Below are 15692 nucleotides of genomic sequence, written 5' to 3'. Positions count from 1 at the left end.
ATACATAAGTCACTCATTAATAAATAGCTAAGAAAAGAAACATGTGTAGTTGTAGCAGTAACCCTTGAAGCTCTTTTCTAAACTGAAGGGGTTTTGTCATATTTCAGGCCTTCTTATGCCGTTGACGGAATGACAAATGACGGAACGTTCATTGTTCGGTTATTTTTGCCTGTGCAGCTGTACTTGAGAAAACCCCCAGAAACTATCGTAATAGTCACAGAGCCACACCTTTATTGATACATACTGAGGGGTCAAAACTCATCATTACAGGTACAGGGGAGGCCATTAAACGTTGTCTTTATGAGAGTAAGCGTTAAGAGAAAACATTCCTGGTAATTTTTTTCTCATTTCTCTCTTGGATGGGCCTCCAACTGTACATAGTGCCCTAGGCATGTGCCCAGAAGCCCCATTGGCCCAGCCCTATCCTGAAATAATACTATCAAATTTTAATGTCTACTAAAGTAGTTTCCTCTTTTCAATACTAATTATTAGAAATGACAAATTTTGTGAGATAACTAACAGCAACTCTATTAAACTAAGCAGTAAATTAGTAGTGGTAGTTTCAGTTTGTTCTTAGTGACTCTCCTTTCTTTCGTATAGTTGTGTAAATAACTTCAGTACTACATTTTCAGTTGCTTGTGTTCATTAGTTTGAAATGAAACAAACTACAAAAAATGATATGACATTTAGAAACTGTAAAACTATAGCTGTAAGTTCGATGTGCATGATCAAAATGTTTTCGTCTCCGGCCACCTAAAATAAATCTTGTGAAATTATCGAAAGGGACGAAATTATTTCATCCCTTTTGATTTGTATTTTAGCAACGAGTGCAATGTTGCCTCCTGGAATGTTTAAACACACCAAATGGCGTTGTCCTTTGTGTGATTCAGAGCCACAACCGACTCAACACCCAAATATGGTCCTATTTTTCTTTATTGAGCTGCGAGGGAGGACCTCCCATTGTTCCGATGCTAACATGTTCTGTGTGTCCTCTTCACACAAGAGCTGTAAATACAGGCAGCACATGACACTATCGAAAAAAGATCTCAGCACCAAATATGACAAAGGCCTTCAGTCTGACTGTGTGGTGCGTTTCTCAGAAGAAACTTACTTCACTGTATTTCCAAAGGATAAACATGTTCAATTTGTTATCCAAGTCTATGTTTGTTTTGTGGGATTTGGTTTCCTTTTTGTACGACTGATCATTTGATTTATCCAGTTATGGCTTTAGTTCCTCAAATTACAGAAACCACTAATGTTAAAGAGAAAAAGTATGCATCACACTGCAGCGAATGCTGTTTGGGCCAACTAAAACATCTTTGTTGTTTAATGTTGCTGGTTTGTGCATATAAATGCAGTGATAGCAAGCTTTTCTCTTATTGCTGGGAAACATAATAAAGCAAGTGAGATTTTGGAAAATATGAAACTTAAATATTGGCTTTCCTGCTATTCTGCTATGTGAGCAATGAAGATGTAGTCACCAACTGGCTGTCTTAGCTTGGCATAAAGGGTGGATAAAAAGGCAAAAATTGAATATTAACTTAGTGTTATTTGCAGTTTTATGAGCGGTTAAGTGGGGTAGGGGCAATTTCCTGACTAGGCACTTAAACTCCTAGTGTTCTTTTATAACCCTTAAGATAGGCAACTTGCAAAACCTAAGAGGTTAAGTTAAGCGGGAGGTAGGATAGCTGGTTGGATGCAAAAGACTGCAGTTTCTCATTTTTATACCGCAGATTTATAGTGATTAAGTGACATGACATTGTACGAGTGACCTTTTCACCTTTTGATCGAGCCAATTAAACCACCAGGCCACTGGCTTTAGCTTTATATTCATCTTAGAGACATGAAAAGGGTTTTGAGTTAAAGTGTTAAAATATTGATTTACCATTTCTTCAACAACTAGTATCTATCTGTATCTAGAAACAGTCCAGTTCCTCAACATGTTTCTGTCTTCTTTTTTTTCAGCACCAGCAAATCTTTATTCAGCTGTAGTCATAATCAGCCAGTCTTCTTTTGTCACTCTGCAACCATTTAGTCGTTCAGTAACTGACAATAAACCCGCCTTAAACAGCAGATCCGCTGTTACAGATCGAAAGCTCAGCCCAAGCTTCCTGTGATGACCCTGTTGAACTCCATCACTCTGCTCTTCTTCAGTCTCTGCACAACCCCGTGACCTCGCCTCCCTCATCAACAGCTGTGCCCTTTTTACTGCCTTGCCAGTGCAACCAACACCAGTGTGATGGCTTGTTGTGCCGCGGGGACATTTGGACAAGCAACTGCGGCATCACACACCACTACACAGACTTCTAGATGTGTCAGCCACTAGAGTGAACGATACAGAGAGACTGGGGAGGAGGGACAGACACACAGAGAAGAAGTGCAGTACTACAAGAGAAAGGAGGGATCATCTATCCCAGTAAGATAAGCATCCACCTGTCCCGCATAGGAAGGTGGCCCCCCCACCTGATCCATCTCGTCGCAGGGGGGGGACCCTGCATAGCCTGGAAGGCAACAGAGACTATGCAGCTGGGACTGGTGGCGCTGGCAATGGTCTTTCTCAGCTCCATGGGTCACAGTGATGTTCTGAAGCTCTCCAAGGCGAGACGGCATAGACGTGGTGAGTTCTCACTTTGTCAGTTTGTTTTGATTTCCTTTTTCTTTCGTAGCAGCACTGCTGCTTCTCGTTTCTGTGGTCTGAGTCACTGTGGTGGACGCCTTATAAACATTTAACAAGCAAAGTAAAGATAACGTTTTGTTTATTTTCTCATCATTCCTATTTGTTTTTCCTAGGTGGGTTATGTTCGGTTCAGTGCTTCCCCAGAATGGCTCGTGTTTCTTCCTCTTTTTAAGATTATGCCTCTCTCAGTTTATGTGAAGCTTTTCTGGGTATTAGGGTTGTTTATAAAGGGGTTTTTGATGGATTCCCTCTCAAAGCCATCGCTCTCTTCGTGTCTGGCTCCGTGGGCACATAATGGAATGAGTACCTGACAGTTCTAGCTCTCAATTGGACCATGCTGCCGATATTGTTGTAAGCATTTTTCTAACCTCACGCAACCGCAAAGACAGTGTTCAGGTCGGCTCGCAGTATATCTCTGGCTTCAGAGCCTCAGATCTGGTATTACTGTCAGCTTTGAAATAATTCTTCCCTTACACACAAGGAGCTTTCAGCCAATGCCAAGCTAACCCCAACCTTCCTGAACCAGAATTCATATAATACCAAGATTATCCACAATAACAGATGTGGCATTATTAAAATCACACATACTGGGAAGGAATAGCTATTGTTTGTGTCAGTTTGTGTTAAGTCCGCTGATGTATATGTAGACAGTGACGTCGTTGCAGTTCATCTAATTTAGACAGAAGGATTGAGGTCACTCGCCATATACACGAGTGCCATGCAGACTGCGACAGTCTTATTCCCTCTAGATACTAAATAAACGTTTGCAACTTGCGCTTCGTCTTTAGTTATTTGATTTAATGATGTTCATTTTTTTTTCATCCATCCCCCACAACAAGAAAATGATAATAAACAAAGGACAGAGCGACTTGTTCTGCTGCCTTAGGGCTGTTTGTTTTTCTTCTTTGAAAGGATTTAGTATCGTGCAGACTTGACTAATCAAAGCAGACTGGTCAATTTTAACATACCGAGAGCACAAACTCTCTACACTGTTTACCAAAAAAAGTTCTTGAACTTATATCATTTACTGTTGCTAAAGATGACACCCAAGCTACTTTTATAGTTACTAGTGGTAACAATAACTTGGTGGTAACTGGATAATGATAGACTAATCTGTTCATAGAAAAACACGTTTAATACTTTTATCGGACGAGTTATGTCAGGGAGGCGGGAGGTCAGGCTGTGTAAGATTGTGTGTATTTTTAGCTGAAAGTAAACGACAGTAAATCAACTCAGGCGACTGTTGTTTTTGTCTTAGAATGGTTCTTCAAAAATGATGTGCACTTTTACACAATTTACCCAAAATTGATTTAGATTGCAGGTTGTGCCTTTTTGGAGAGTGAGGCAACTGGACTCATGTCCAAGTCTGGGATTAGATTAAAGGAAATGTAAATGCATTGCAATGCTAAAATTCCTCACTCGTTCCACACATTCACCAGCTATATTTCGGACATGTCGGTCACCGTAGCATTTCTGCCCGAACCCAGTGACAGTTGGCTGAATCTGAGAGGCTCTTGGTCTTGACTGTCAGCTGCAGTTACCTGGCTTTCTCCAAGTTAAAATCTGTTAAGCATCTCCGACAAGCAGTTGGAAGTAAACACTGAGTAACCACTCATGTCTGGCCAAACCCCCCTTAAATTAAGCTTAAACCCTTGTTTGTTGGAATATTAAATGTTTGCATGTTTATGACTGGTGGAGACGCCAAAAAAATATTGCAATTCCTGATGTTTTTCTACTAGGCAGGTTGTTGACTATTGGACCTTTTTTATTTCCTCATTAAAATTCATATGTGGCTGGAAACAATTTATGTTATTTTTTTCCCATCGGTGGACCATGCTGTTACCTACCTCAGTGTGGCCTTTTCTTTCTCATTGTTTACCTTATGTTTCCACAGTCAGCACTGAGGGGCCCCCGTCTTGCCCCAAAGGCTGTGACCGATGTTCTGAGTATAACGGCTGCATTAAATGCAAGCCCAAGCTCTTCATCTTCCTGGAGCGCAATGACATCCGTCAGATAGGCGTGTGCCTTGCCTCCTGCCCCATGGGATACTTTGGCATGAGGAACCCCGAAGGCAACAATCGATGCACCCGTGAGTTCTAATTGTGTTGTACCCTCTTGACCACAGAATGATGCAAGTGTTAGTGATATATCAACAGGATGCCAGCAGGCGCTTTAACTTTGTAGATACACATATGGAATCTTGCAAATATGTAAAAAGATCCAGCTAACTCTTTACTCTGTGATACTCCACACATCTGGTTTCAGAACAAGCATGCAGAAGTGTTTATCCTCGGTTCATCTTCACCTGTTTAAGTTTTGTCTTGTGTATCTTATTTGATTGTTTTACCTTTTTTCTAAATCCCTTTGTGAATCTAACAAAGTCAAACTATTATTGCTATAATAGACACCCTCTATTTCTGCATATTTTTGCAGTTTATGTGATTTTGATGTTGTCTTATGTGATCCTGTTTGTGACCGAATACCATATAGCGCCTCATTACATAATGCACGTTACAAAAAAGGCGAGAGTAATAATAGAAGTAGCCACTTGGTGATTAAATCATCTGTTGCTTCTTGTTTTCATGGGAAAAGGGCACGAAAAATATGAACTAAAGCAAATTATTTCCTAATCAGAATGAATGTCAGTAGTTTTAATTGAAATAGTTCTTATTATGGTTACAGACAGGTTTGGCTCATTTGGAATATGGACAAAAGCACGGTCACATTCACAGTACTTAACAAACTGACATTACATACTTTTAAGAGGCAGTTTCAGCAACTCCGCCTGTTGTCTGTTTCCTCTTATGTGTGGGCAGAAAACAAGACTGGAAAAAAATCCCAACCAAAACATTCGTAATGCATTGTTGTTTGTCTGTTTTTTAAGAGGATGTCTGTGTTTTTTATTTAGCCTTCATGTGCAGAGTTCATGCCAGGCCACAGTCGTGATAGTCTCGGTTTCCCTTTTACACACTTGTTATTCTGATGGAACCTTAATGTATCACGCACAGTACGGTCTGCATACACGCCTGTTTACTAAGTAACTGCGTTAAAGGGTTCCTTTGAATGTGAGTGTGCACTAAATCACTTGTGATTATTCTTTGCTCAGCAACATTTGAAAGATTGTTTAAGGTAAATATAATGAGGGCTGCTTTGTCGTTTGGTCATTACCACATTTAATGATATTCATTGCTTTAGTGACAGTGATCGCTTTGAGTTTAGTTTTCTTGACTGCCCGTTTTTACAACACTTAGTATCTGTCAACAAGGGCTAAATAATGATTTCATAAACCAAAAGCAGATAAAGCCTATAATTCTGGTTATAAAGATGTAACTTTTTCACAACTGGTTATTTCAGATGTATGTAAAGTTTGTTTTATCAGTGCTAATGACACAGTTGTGTGTTTTTAGTAGATTGCAACAAATGGAATCTCATTTATAACTGTTTTTCTCAATGCGGCATTCATTCACCGTCCCAGTTTGCTGCAGAAGGCTGCTGAATTCTTTTCTGAGGCCCTCGGTGACTAACCTGGGTCATTATCCAATCATCTAACTTTATACATACCATTCCACAATGTCTTGTTACAAACACATGTCTTACATTATAAGGCTACAAACGTCAGGACGGTCAAATTTAGCTGTCAAGAGTTTGAAAATAGTAATCGGGAGACGGAAGAATCCCACTGAGGGATTCGACGTTTTATCATTTTGGATCTTGGTATCAGACCAGAGCTGCAGAGTAGACATTCTTAACATGCTATTACATCAACTATAGCTATAAATATATTTCCTATACTGAGATATTTTCATCTGCCTCCACTGTTTTTCTCAGATATAATGAATAAGGAAATGCCTTTCATGATGGAGCTTGAGCTTTTGGGAGTCCTTTACGATGTCTGGTTTTTATCCTTTTATGGTTCTCATTACCCAAATTTCAAGAAGTTGGTTGTTTGAGTCAGAGATTTAATGAGACTAAGGTGTGGAGAAACCCACTTTTCCAAAAGTTAGTGAAGGGATAGACTTCTGGCTGTACTCATTCACACCCCGTTTCCAAAAAAACAAGGACTGTGGTGCATGTGTTTTTAGAGGGATTACTCCCCCTTAAAAGACCCCATCACTAATAAATCTCTCAGAGGAAATAAAATTTAAGTTCCCCTTGTCCTCAGTCTTCACAACCATGAATGAGAACAATGAATATTCCATATTATTATTTCTACGTTAACCTCAGAAAGGTTTCAGACCAATACCAAAAATTTGAAGGCAAAATAATAACACAGTCTCCAGTCTCAACGTGACTTTAAACTGACAGAATGCTTACTCCTTTTTTTTTTGTCTCCCTGTGTTTTGCAGAATGTAAAATAGACAATTGTGAAGCGTGTTTCAATCGCAATTTTTGCACAAAATGTAAGGAGGGCTTGTATTCACACAGTGGGAGATGTTATGTCAGCTGCCCTCCAGGCCAACGCACCGTCAATGAGACCATGGAGTGTGTCGGTGAGTGGTCTTTTTCTTTATATTTACTGCTTACCAACTCACAGTGATTTGCTGGAATCTATAAACTTTACTTATCACTTAATTTCATCAGTCATCTATGTTCGGGTCTGGAAAAGCGAAGCGAACTCTTACAAAAAAGCAAACTCTTGGGCTGACCCTTTTTGTTGTTTTATTTCTTGTGAAAATGATTCTGTCATAAGTTAGAAAATACAAAGGAAACTCAAAGCTCTCCAGACATCTTGGCACAGTTTTCCAGAGACCTGGAGTCTTAAGCTGCCTTTTTGTTCTTTTAAATTAGCCTTGCTCATCCACAGTGAATATACTGAATGGGCCCCTAAAACGAGACTTTGTTACATGCACTTTATGCTGTACAGTTTGCTACATTTTCAGGTTCCTTCAGCTTCATCTATCTGTCCTTCTCTCATCAGAGATCAAACAAGCAAAAATTGTTTTCAGATTTACTTAAACTCATTATCCTCAGTTAAAACTGCTGAGAGGCTGTGAAGCAAATGTGAGCTGTGAACCATTTACTCAGTACCTTAGTGGTTTCCACATTTTTATGTACTTATTTATTTATTTATTTTTCATTCCAGGTCAACGTGCCTCAGAGTGTGAACTGGGTGAGTGGAGCCAATGGGGTTCCTGTATGAAGAAAAACAAAACATGCGGATTTAGGAAAGGCACGCAGTCCCGGGTTCGTGTGCCCCTTCCGCAGGTTCACAGTCCGGATACCTCCCCTGCTTTTGTACCCTCGCAGACCTGTGCTGCCGAGACAGAGAGGAGGAAGTGCGTCGTGACCAAAACGCCGTGTGTGAGGGGTAAAAACCAAATACACACACACCGAACAAACGGATTGAAGATGAAACCCTTAATAAATGTCAAATATTAAAATGTTTATGGGCTTAGATAACATGTTAAGAGGCAATGTATTTTGTATTATACTGCATGTATTTTATGCAATTCCTTCTTAGTCAGTATGATGATTGATGGAACCAGTACTCGACATTCAAAGGCCTGCGTTCTCGCCAGTGTGTCTGTGACCCGCAGCGTGTTGATTGGGTTTGGTTTGGCAGAGTCCACAGCAGAACACAGAATTTCTTGACTTTTCTGCATGTAAACAATAAACTTCATCTGCGAGCCAAGCAGATGAAGGGCGGACATTACGCACTGCAAAGCTGGATAAGGATCAGAGCTAGAAAGAGCTATTTGTTCTGAGGACTGCTGAAGCGCGAGGTTTACATGCCCATGACATGTTTGCTTGAGGTCTTTTCATCCACATAGCAGCTTGCTCTCCAGTGGGTGAACTATCATTGTCACCAGTTAGTGGTCATTATCAGTTTTCATAACATCTTATTAAGTGCTCTTGGGCTTATTTGCTGCTACGGCTATTAAACGACCGGTCTGTTCAGTTGAGTCAAGCATCCTGAGCATACTAAATACAAAAATGCAACAAAAACAGAAATAAGGCTTATTTTACATTTAAATATTTTGCTTCTTAGTCAAACAAATAAATAAGTATCAGCAGCAATTCTGGGGGTGATAAAGCTTGCAAACGACAGGAAAATAAGTGGATGGGTTTAACCCTGTTCCTGATTCATAGCATCGGCTCTGGTCTCTTTAGGTGCAAAGGAGTTATTGCTAATGAAATGTTGTTAGAAATTTTCTTTGTCTTTAAATACCCCCATATTAATCTGCTTTGCATAATATGCCAATTTTCAACTGTAAACTTATTTACAAGACTTAGAGAACTGTTAATGAGGAGTATTTAAGGTCTTTATTTTTCGGTGGCACGCTTTGGGGATTTCGGGCACAGCAGCAGCATTGCATAACAATATTAATTGGCCACAGTACAGATGTTGCAACACGTAACAGATGACATGGCTTGATATATGTGAGTAAACATGGTGGAGGCTTACATACTCTGGTATCATTCTCTTCTTCTCCAGGGGTCTGAGTCTAAAAAACAGAACATGATCTGACACTTTCCCATAGATCTGCGGTAATGGGAAATGAGAGAGGTTGGCATGGCTCGTAACTGCTCAGTGAGGAGGGGCCGCTTCACTGGACAGGCTGTTACAACGCAGTTAGACAAACGAGTGGCAGATTTGCTCTGTGTGGGGCCAGCACCCTGGAACAAAAATTCAGCTTTTGGTTCAGAATAATACTGAATAGTGAAATATTATAAAAACAACTGCTATGTAGATTGTCGAATTTTAAGCAAAGGGTGTGTTAGGTTTGATCTGAGGAGATGAGTTGTGGAAGCTTTGTGGATGTGATCGTTCACATTGAGTAAGCTACTGTTAAATAGGTAAACGTGTATAAACTGAAGACGCTTATTGGTGCTAAAACGTACAGGGATGAGTTTCCCTCTGTGAGGTCATTCATGCGTGATGGTACCACGACTCCAATGAACTAGTTTATGTGGGTAAACTCCGCAAAAAGAGCACAGCTGTGGATTCATCTGTGGGGTGGGAGTTGGCTGGCAACTGGCTATATAAAACACAGGGGGCAGACCTTGTATAACATTAGTGATTTAGTGGTCTGCAGATCTCACGCTTTGTGTTGATTTGGCTGCGATTTTTTTTCCACCCTTTTCCTGAAGCTCCACAAAAAGGTCTCACGCGAAAACAAAATTTTCTGGATGTGTTATTTCATTTGTCAGGCAAAATTGTTTAGCTTGGATGAAGAGGAGCTGCAATCAGAGCTGTCATAAACTGATGGAGTCCGCCTTTCTTGGCTCCATTAGTGATTTGTTAGAGAAGTAATTAAGTCCTTACACAGTAAGCACATCATCTCAGAGGCTGCAGTGTGTGATTGAAGACCCTTACTTAATGCCATTCTCTTTCATTGTGTCTCAGTGATTTAAAGCGAATCTGTTACTTCTCAATATTAAGTGTTTATTTTAATAGTTTCTATAAAAGTCTAGAAATATGTTTATTCATTCAAGACAAATGATGAACAAGCTGGACAAACTCATCTTATGTAATTTAAGTCAACTAAACAAATGAGATCTTAGTGAAGTTTCCACCACTTTTGGCACTAATAGCTCCAAAAAAAGACATGTTATTCCTGTTTGTGCACTACTGTGTGGGACTGAGCCTTCTCGTTTACAGTTCAGACTAAAGTAACTGTGACATGCATGGGTCAGTGGTGGATAAATGTTATTGTGTTAGGTTTGTTCACATTCACATCAAAATTACGTCACGCCCATGTACTGAATTTCACTGTAGAATTCTGCTCTTTTTCAAGTTTGTGAAATATCATGGATTGAGTTTTTTTTTTCTTTTCTTTCAATTTGAATATAATTGAATGGGTGACAAATTTAAAAGTGCTGGTAGGGAGATAAACACAGACATAAAGTTACTACTGCATAGCAGCAGACAAACATGGTGGCGCCATAAGCTCTGAGTTTGTCAGCCGTGCAGTGAACACTGTCCAGCCCTTGGCACGTGTCCTCTCAGCTTTCCGGATGTGCGGAGAGTCTCAACACACAACTTTATAACAAACACACTCCAGCGTAACTATGCTCCCTCGTATATACAAAATCAAATAGTTTTCAGTGCTGCCTAAACAATAGTTGACAAAGTTAAAGTTGACAAAGTTAAACTGAAACCTGACACTAGACACAAGCCTCGTGTCCATTTGCACTTTCCGGCAGCTCTTCATATCATTGTGGGCCATTACTGGGTCCTTGACGATGTTTAACTCATTAAGCCAGATGTGATTTATGTGACAGCAAATTGTCACTTGTCTGTCCCTTCCGCTCTTACAGTCAGTACGTGTGCTGTAATTTAAAATCACCAGCCGATCTAAGCCCTTCACTTTTATGAACAGGTTTAGTGTGGAAATGAACCACACAATGATGGATGTTTGCATTTAGAGAGCAATTATGCTCTTAAAATGTGTGACTGCTGTGAATTTTAATGCAAGAGTACTAACGGGGAGGTTTGAGTGTATGTCAAGTGGGACAAGGGAGTGGGTTGCTGAAAGAGAAATTAAACAGACTGAGAGCTTAGCGTGTGGATGACACCTTTGTGAGAATGTACTTAGGTACTGCAGCGCTTGGCGCTATGCTATGAAAATATCAATATGCAGGTGTTAGTAGATCCAATATTAATTACGATTACCATTTTCTGCTGGTGTTACACAGTTTTTTATTGGGACCCGACTGCATTGGAGATAAAAAAGTAAAGGGAGTATCACTGTGATTACAACCCGTCTGCATGGGAATACAGGTGTCTGTATCAAGTTTCCAGGCAACAGGTGCGATAGTTATGAAGATATTTTACTGAAAACAACAAAGGTGAAAGGTGATGCCACAGAAGTCAGGGAGACTCTAAAGGGATTTGCATTCTACCTCCTCTGGCCGTGAACGTCTACACTGAAGACATGAGACTGATTCAACAGCTGTTGGGTTATTTCAGTCCAGTCGTGGACAAACTGGCTCCAAATGTTTAGATGTGTTATTTTTTGCTGGCTGCATGTTGTGCGGTAATTGCTGCTATACATATACTGTCACCATGGCTAAACATAACATTATTTTAGCTTTTGTTGTTTGGGATTTCTTGACTATGGTTTATGTCTGGTAGCCTGTATTAAAAGTTCTGATGCATAACACAACCCTTCAGGAGGTTTTTAGCCAAGCAGGAGTATTTCTATGTGCAACATTTTGTTGGGGCAGATGCCTTTTATATAAGAAATACAGTAATATGTAGTATAACCCCAATTTTTTTTCCTTATACATTCTTTTTTTTTCAGAGAGGAAGAGTAAAGGAGACAGACAAGACGATACAAACAGGAGAGAAAGGGAGAATGCACGTGGGCGAGGACAAGACAGTCGAGGAGGAGGAGGAGGAGGAGGAAAGCGGAGAAAAGGCCAGAGCAGGACGACCACTGCTCCCAGCATCACAACCAGCTCTGTCACCTAAGCGCTGACGCCTGCTGGATGAGGCTGAGAGAAAACCAGAGACAATGCCTCGCCCAGCAGTGTCAGCCACAGACACAGATTGATGTTGAAGGAAGGGATTAATGCTGCTATGCTGCATTGTAGAAGATGCAGAGAGAACTGGAGGTTTGCTGAAACACAAAAGATTCCCTGAAGCTTTTTGAATAGCTCACCATATCTGGAAGAGGCATGCTGTCCTAATGTTGGACAGCAAAGCCAAAATGAAGACTATGGTTGGACTTGATTTGTGTGATGAACTGACCACTCTTAAACTAAGACCAGACCATGTGTTTTAAATGCAGCATTCAAGCCTGATTATGAATGAAGGGATGCCGAAATCTCCTCTGGTCCATGATGTATTTTGTTCCAGTCTGATTTTAATTACCGTCTGTTCTCCATTTGTTTTCATGTTTGTAAGAGGTGGCAGATGGATTTTCTCAACTGTCACTGTCTGTGATGTAAAGACAAAGAAAGTATTATGTATTGGTACCTTTATTTCCTATTGTGAAAGGAAACAGAAAGAAAGGCACTGGAAATCACTTGTGGTTGCTGAGGACAGAAGTCTTCTATACAGTTAGGCTCATAATTTGTTGGACAAACACATTTTTTGTAGCATGTCATCTGTAGACCACAACAGCAGATTTTAAATCAAGTAAAAAATACATGATCTTTGAGCTCTGATTCAGGAGGTTTCATAAAAGTATTGCATTTACTTTTTGGAATTACAGCCATTTTTTTATACATAGTCCCCCCATTTTAAGAGGCTCAAATTCAGCCATAATTTAGATGAAAGATTCTTTTTCATGCTTTTTTTAACCTTTACAGTCAATGAGTTAGCAAATGTTGTGTTTCCTTTAGATTCTCCATTTGTCCTTTAGTGATTGTAGTCACTTTCAATATGCTCTTGCTTGTCAGTCTCTCTGCCTTCAGTTTTGTCTCCATTAGCTGAAATTCATTCTTTATTGACTTCAAGATCACATGATTAACCTGGCTACTGAAGAATATCCCATTTCTTTACCTTGAAAAATTACTGGGTTTCTTCTGTAGTAGTGCTGTGGATCCTAATCCATCTGGACTGTGAAGCACCAGATCGGTTTTGCAGCTTTCGGCTGGATCTGAGCGCAGACTATAGCCCTGTACTCTTTAGAATTAGCTAAGGAGGCAGGCTCTTTTAGATGTTTTCTAGCAAAGGCTGATCTAATCTGACCTTCTGGTTCTTGGGCGTAACCAGTGATTTGCACCTTGTTGTAAACCCTCTGTATTTACTCTTGAGTGTATTTAGTCTTGAGGCATCTCTTGATTGTAGACCTTGACAATGATAAAACTACTTGCTGGCTGGTCCATTCATTCTTTTTTAAGACTATCTCTCTAGTAGGTTTTTTTGGGTTTTCAGCCTGATGATGGCCTCCTTTACTTTCATTTGGACTTTATATTGAGAGTTTTGAAGATATACACACAACCCTTAGATTCAAATTCAGATCATTGATCTGTTTAATTTGCTGTGTAATATTGAGAGAATAGGCCTCACCTGGCCGTAAACCTGCTTGTCAATCAATACTCTGAAAATTGGGGACTGTGTATAAAACATCTTAAACTCCTAAACGGTTAATACATTTTTTTCTGTCAAATGTCTTGAATTAACGCTGAAAGTCTGTACCCCAGTCGCATCTTTATTGTTTGATTTAAAACCCACTGTGTTGTGTACAAAAATTGAGTCGTTGTTCCAAAACAAGCTGAAGAAAATGCAGAGGAGGATTACTGGGCGCACATCTTATATCCTCTGGTTTTTAGTCACAAACTTTTGTCATTCGATAGCTTAATGTTTGTTTTGAAGAAAAAAAATGTTTGTATCTGAAAATATCTCTGCACAGAAATGAGTATTTGCATGGCAAACGATTACATGTGTGTGCAAGTGTGTGTATGCGTGTGCATCTGTTTGTTTGTAACTGAAGTCTGGGTGTTTGTTTATATGCATTCCTGCACGAATTCAAGTGGTTTGATGACAGAACTTAGTTGTTTGTAGGTTTGTTGATGTTTGCACATATAGTATATGGTAATACTGATCTAACAGATTGAAGGAAAAGGATGTGGAAAACAGCAAAAAAATGTAAATGCACAGTGATATATTGAATACGCAGTAAATACAAGCCAATTATTACTATATAAGCCATCAAATCATCACTAATCAGTATGTTTGCAACAGGGTCTGAAGATTTTGCACAAATATAATGTTCCCTACTGCTCATATTTCAGAACGATAATAGCATTTTATAAACGTATACTGTAAAAACTGGCTTTATGACATTGCGGATGGAGTGTTTTCCATGGGTCTGTTTGTTAAACAAGGTATTAGTTTCGGGGAAAGTTACACGCTCTATTATTCATTCATACTATGAGTTGTGATACTGAATATGTCAAGCTGTGTTTATCAACAAATTTAAAAGTATTAGTACTATCATGTATAGCTTATTCTGTGAAAGCCTAAATAAAGTTCAGATGAAGCTAACGAGCATCACTCCTACGCTCATGTTGCACCTGGTCTGTTTGATTTTAGATTGGCTGTTTTATTATTTTGTCAATAAATGACAAATAATTGCTGCTGTGGGGTTTACAGTAAAAACAAGTACTATGCGTATACTTGAATGAATTCATTCCTTTTTGCAAGGTGGTCTTATTTCCTTTCTTTTAGTCTTTTTTTCACTTCCAGAAAGAAACACAGTCAGCCTAACTTAGTTAAAGTACTACTTTTGTACAAATCTCAAGCTTAGTCAAGCTTATTCAGAAGGAACAGGATAAACAAAATATCAACTTGCCTCTGATTTTGTGGTTTAACTTTGATCTTTTTAATGTCATTATGGCCACATAAACAAATGATCCTACTTGTAATCTGCATCATGGGTGGGTTTTTGTTTTTTTTTATTCCAGCAGCAGATAATTCAGTTAAGTTGGTAACATTTATATATAAAGTGTGTTTTACAAGCAAGTTGTCACAAAGCACTGCACACAAATTAGAGTAAAACTAAATAAGAAACTTGAATTCCATGAAAACAAGTTAAGATACAGACTAAATTAAAATCAGTATCAACAAAAACACATATTTGCTATAATTTGCTTCACTTCAATGTTAAGATCCTGTTCTTTTAGATGGCTGCTCTTGCGGCTCTTTTTCTAGCTTTTCAATGCAGCTGTGTTGCCTTAATTTGAGAAATGTGACTTTAGGTGATATGATAGCCAAACCAAAATTAGGACTGTTATTATAATCATAACAAAAATGAAAATAGCAATTATTTATTCATTTCAGAGAGAAACAAAATATGTGACAAGGAAGGTCAGTCCTGTTCAATGTGATCTATTTTGGACAGTTTTGTACCTTAAGTAGCCATTTCCTCCTCGCTGTGCTGAATATAAACCTGGTAGATTGGAGCTGTTAGTATGTTGCTATCTATCTCCAATTTGAAAGATTTCTGTAGCTACGGCGTGTTTTTTCTCAGGCTACAGGAAGCCATTTCGAGAGGTGGAAGGGCTTAGATGGTGTGATGGTCCCGATCACTGGCCAAATGCTGGCGCCTGGGCAGGGGTC

At 39.3% G+C, this 15692-nt stretch overlaps 1 protein-coding gene across 1 annotated transcript in view; it reads left to right on the top strand.

The window, feature by feature from the left end:
- The window catches only part of rspo1 (R-spondin 1), an 18778-nt gene extending 3756 nt beyond the window's left edge, over positions 1 to 15022 (top strand). The window contains exons 2-6 of the mRNA XM_005925555.3: positions 1966 to 2617; positions 4572 to 4766; positions 7024 to 7167; positions 7761 to 7985; positions 11926 to 15022. Coding sequence (XP_005925617.1) covers positions 2521 to 2617; positions 4572 to 4766; positions 7024 to 7167; positions 7761 to 7985; positions 11926 to 12095 — 831 coding nt within the window. The 5' untranslated portion in view covers positions 1966 to 2520 and the 3' untranslated portion in view covers positions 12096 to 15022. The remainder of the gene's footprint in view (positions 1 to 1965; positions 2618 to 4571; positions 4767 to 7023; positions 7168 to 7760; positions 7986 to 11925) is intronic.
- Positions 15023 to 15692: the final 670 nt, after the last annotated feature.

The sequence above is a fragment of the Haplochromis burtoni genome, unplaced genomic scaffold, assembly GCF_018398535.1.
Source record: "Haplochromis burtoni strain Fernald_Lab_line unplaced genomic scaffold, NCSU_Asbu1 Contig_84, whole genome shotgun sequence".
NCBI lineage: Eukaryota > Metazoa > Chordata > Actinopteri > Cichliformes > Cichlidae > Haplochromis > Haplochromis burtoni.
Note: the sequence above shows the minus strand (reverse complement) of the source record. Positions and strands in the feature narration are given on the sequence as shown.